A 4468-nucleotide genomic window follows, 5' to 3' on the forward strand; every position below is an offset into this window, starting at 1 on the left:
CCCCCCCCCCCCCCCCCCCCCCCCCCCCCCCCCCCCCCCCCCCCCCCCCCCCCCCCCCCCCCCCCCCCCGCACCCTGCTTTTTAGTAGGTCCTACCTAAAAGGGACGGGGGGGCAGCCCCCTTCCACCCTTCCCTCCCCCTCCCACCCACGAGCAAACCCTGTCCTGGAGTTGGTCGCACAATTTCTGGGGCATCCACCAGCTTTTTGGGGCACCCATAACCTTTTGGGGGCACCCAGCAAATTTTTGGGTGTCCACCAAATGTTTAAGGCGTCCACCGGATTTTTGGAGCATCTGCTGTATTTTTGGAGCATCTGCCACTTTTTGGCACACCTGGTGAATTTTTGGGGTGACCCCTAAGTTTTTGGGGTGATCCCCATCTTTTTTGGTGTGCCCACCTCCGTTCCTACACTGCCAGCTACACACCCACTTTGCACCAGTAAAACCAGTCTGAGGATTGCAGGAAAGGCTCTGGGATTCCCCCCAAAGCTGAGGGGGAGCCGCGTGTGACACCCACCCCACCCCAAACACCCCCAAAGAGCAGGAGGTTCCCAGGTGGGTGCCACCCCCCTCAGCATTCCACAGGAGCCCAGGCCTGCGCTTAGCATCTCCCATCCCGCTTCCGAGGACCCTAATGACTTTTCCAGCCTTTTTTTTTTTTTTTTCAATTATTCTTTATTTTTTTTTTATTTATTTATTTGAAGTGGGAATTCTTCCCTTTTCCCAGCCCCCAACCCTTTCTCCAAGCCCTCCTGCATTCCTGGGGTGGGTGGCCAGGGGGCTGATGAGGTGGCATCACCCCATCCTTTTCCTCCCTTGCTTTTTTATTTCCCCTCCCTCTCCATATATATATAAATATATATATGTATATATACATATAAATAAATAGTTTTAAAAAAATAAAAAAAACCTCCCATGACATTCTTTTCTTTTCTGTCATGCTGCAAAAATTAAAGACACATCTTCAGGCTGGAGCCTGGCCAGGGCTTTTCGAGTCGCCGAGGCACGATTGGAGGAGGCTTTGCCTGCAACGTGTCTCGGATTCATGGATACAGGGCTGGAACAGGGGCCAGCTGCTGCCGACCCTATGGAAACGCGTGTGCATGGGCATGTGTGTGATCCCCTTCCTCCTCGGGTGGCTTCGATTTTGTTGCATTTTATTGAATTTCATTGCAGGGAAAATAAAAAGTCCCTGGGAGAAGTTGGTTGCACGAGGAGGGGGCGACGTGTCATTCCCTCCCCTTCCCCTCCCCCCCCCCCGTTATTTAATTGTTAAATTGTTTTGATTTGTGTTTTTCCTGAAGAAAAATAAGGAAATGTCTTAGTGGGAGCTCCTGCTCCGACGTGGTTTTGCTCTGCAATGAGCTCAGTGCTCCCAATATTTCCAGTGCTCCCAGTATTCTGTTGAGCCTGAAAGCCCCTGGCATAGTGGTGGGACACACAAGCAGAGTGACCCAAGTACTCCCAGTATTCCCAGTGTTCCCGGTGCTCCCAAGTATTCTGCTGAGACTGCAAGCCTTCAGCACAGTGGTAGGGGGAATAAGTGGAGGGAGCCCAGTACTCCCAGTGCTCCCAGTAATCCTCTGAGCCTACAAGCCCTTGGGGGGGTCAGACAATCAGAGTAACACCAGGACTCCCAGTATTCCCAGTATTGCTAGTGTTCGCAGTAATCCTCTGAGCCTGCAAGCCCTCAGCATTGTGGTGGGGTAGACAAGTGGAGTGACCCCAGAATTCCCAGTTTTCCCAGTGCTCCCAGTAATCCACTAAGCCTGCAAGCCCTCAGCATAGTGGCAGTTGAGATAAGCAGCATGAGCCCAGTGCTGCTGGTATTCCAAGTATTCCCCGTATTCCTAACTCGATGAGCCTGCAAGCCCTCGGCATAGTGGCAGTGAGGACAAGCAAAGTGCTCCCAATTCTCCCATTATTCCCAGTTCTTCCAGTATTTTGCTGAGCCTGCAAGCTGTTGGCATAGCGGTTGTGGGGACAAGCGAAGTGAACCCAGTGTCCCAGTATTCCCAGTGTCCCGCTGAGCCTACAAACCCTCAGCACAGCGGTGAGGGGCTCAAGCAGAGGTGCAAGAGCAGAATTCAGCTCTCCCAGTGCTCCCAGAATTCCCGATATTCTGCTGAGTCTGCAAAAATCCTCAGCATATTGACAGGGGAACCAAACACAGTGAACCTAGTGCTCCCAGTATTACCATTACCTCGCTGAGCCTGCAGACCCTCAGTACAGTACTGGAAGGGCAAGCAGAGGTGTGAGGGCTGCTCCCGGAATTCCTAGTATTCCAATTAGCCTGCAAACTCTCAGCATAGTGGTGGGAGGGACAACAAGAGTGAGCCCAGTGCTCCCAGTGCTCCCAGTATTCCCAGTATTCCCAGTATTCCCAGTATTCCCAGTATCCTGATGAGCCTGCAAGCCTAGTGAAGGGGGGACACAAGCTAACTAAGCTCCATTCTCCCAGTGCTCCCAGTATTCCCAGTATCCACTGATCCTTGCATTCCCAATGGAACTGCAAGCCCTCAGCATGCTAGTGGAGGGGGACAAGTGGAGGTGTGAAGACTGAGCCCAGTTCTACCAGTGGCCCCAGTATTCCCAGTATCCACAGATCCTGCAAGCCCTCAGCACAGTGACAGGGGGGCAAAAGGACTGATCCCAGTGCTCCCAATATTCCCAGTATCCACTGATCCTGCAAGCTCTCAACATAGTGACAGAGGGAACAAACAGACCGATCCCAGTACTTCCAGTATTCCCTGTATTCTGTGATCCCACAAACCCTAAGCATAGCATGGTGGGCACAAGCACAAGGGCTGAACCTGTCCCTTCCCTTCTTCCCAGCCCCATTTCCCACCCTATTCCCTAAAAATCCCCCCTGAAAAGCAGAAGTTCCCCCCTGCCCAATGTGCCACATTGCCAGTGCAGGGTTCCTCCCCCGCCTCCATTCCTGAGCTCCCAGCCCGGGTAAATACGTAGATTTTTTTGGCGTGTAATTACACCCTCCCCAAATTGCACGGTAAGTTGTGGATTATTGTCCAGGAGCTTTTGCTTTTTCCAACCAACGTGGCTCCTTCAAAAGTGGAAACGGCAGTGGAGGCATGCCAGGAGGGGAGAGAGGGGAGAGGGATGGGCCAGGAGCAAGAGGATCGAGGGAAAGGAAGGAAAAAGATGAAAAGAAAGGGCTAAATCAAAAAAAATCAAGCCGGTGTTTTTTGGAGTGTTTGTGGTTCTTGGAGGGGTTTTGGGGTGTCCATGGGTTGGGGGGATACCCATCCATGGGATGCTCTGGGGGCTGGGGGTTGGTGGTCTTGGCCTTGCACTGTGCTGGGGGTTTGGGTGGGTGGGTTTCAGGGAGCCCCAAGTGCAGGGTTGGGTGGTGGGTGGTGGGTTTTCAGGGCCTAGTACCCCCCTTCCTTGGTGCAGCACCAAGCATCGCGTGGCACTGGGGTCCCCAAAGTGCCACATGCCACATTGCCTTGTCCCCACCCTGCCCTGCCACATCTATCCCCTCCAGAACATCTCAGAGTGTGCCAAACTCCCCCCAAAAAATCACAACCCCCAAAAAAACCCACCCCAAACCCCCTGAAATCCCCATCCCACCATTCTCTTCCCATCTACCCCCCGGCCGCCACTGCAGCCTTGCTTGGGGATGACACACGTGTGCACATCTGTGTGCGTGTGCATGGACAGACAGGCGGGGAAGGGGGTGCAAGAGGTGCCCCCCGACTCGCTGGGTGTCTCTGATTGGCTGAGGGGCCGTCCAAAATTCCCCGGTTGCGATGGGTCCCACCTCTTGCTGCTGCCGCACCGTATATAAGGGGAGGCGAAGAAGTGGGCAAAGGGCAGTAGGAAGTTTCTGCTGGGGTCTGGACTTGGAGCTCCAGGGTTGGATCGGCCCCGTATGACCCCAACCTAAGAACAAAAGAGACCCCAAAGAGTCTACATGTCTAATATTTAGACATGTTCAGCTTTGTGGATTCTCGGTTACTGCTGTTGATAGCAGCAACTGTACTACTCACCCGCGGGCAAGGAGAAGAAGACAGTGAGTAGCTGGCGCTGGGTGACGGCCCTCACCCCGGTGGGATGTGGGGTGGGATGGGGTCTGGTGGCATCGGTGCCCCTTGGTCCAGCTGCCTTGGGGTGGGGAAGGAGGAAATCAGGGTTGGAGTGCAGAGGGAAAATCAGGGGGAAAATAGGGAAATAAGGGAAAAAATAAAACAAAAAAAATGGATTTGAGGGGATTTGGGGTTGGGGAAAAAGGGGTTTAGGGGGGTTTTGGCAGTATGGAGAGTCGGGGCGCCCTGCCAAGAGTGGGGAGGGAAGGAAGGGTGGAGAGGAGTCGGCAGGGAAGGAGGGAGCCGGGAAGGAGGGGAGGAGAAGGAGGAGGAGGAGACCGGGAAAGGAAAGGAAAGGGGGGAAAGAGCGAGGGAGAGAGGAGAGGGGGGGGGGGGGGGAGGGGGGAGCCCAGCCCCGGG

At 54.3% G+C, this 4468-nt stretch overlaps 1 protein-coding gene across 1 annotated transcript in view; it reads left to right on the plus strand.

The window, feature by feature from the left end:
• The first annotated feature begins 3830 nt into the window (after nucleotides 1-3830).
• COL1A1 (collagen type I alpha 1 chain) overlaps nucleotides 3831-4468 on the plus strand; it is a 16106-nt gene continuing 15468 nt past the window's right edge. The window contains exon 1 of the mRNA XM_027905589.1: nucleotides 3831-4035. Coding sequence (XP_027761390.1) covers nucleotides 3954-4035 — 82 coding nt within the window. The 5' untranslated portion in view covers nucleotides 3831-3953. The remainder of the gene's footprint in view (nucleotides 4036-4468) is intronic.

Source organism: Empidonax traillii, unplaced genomic scaffold (genome assembly GCF_003031625.1).
Source record: "Empidonax traillii isolate 1590-97213 ecotype Southwest subspecies unplaced genomic scaffold, ASM303162v1 scaffold1167:size305969, whole genome shotgun sequence".
NCBI classification, from domain to species: domain Eukaryota; kingdom Metazoa; phylum Chordata; class Aves; order Passeriformes; family Tyrannidae; genus Empidonax; species Empidonax traillii.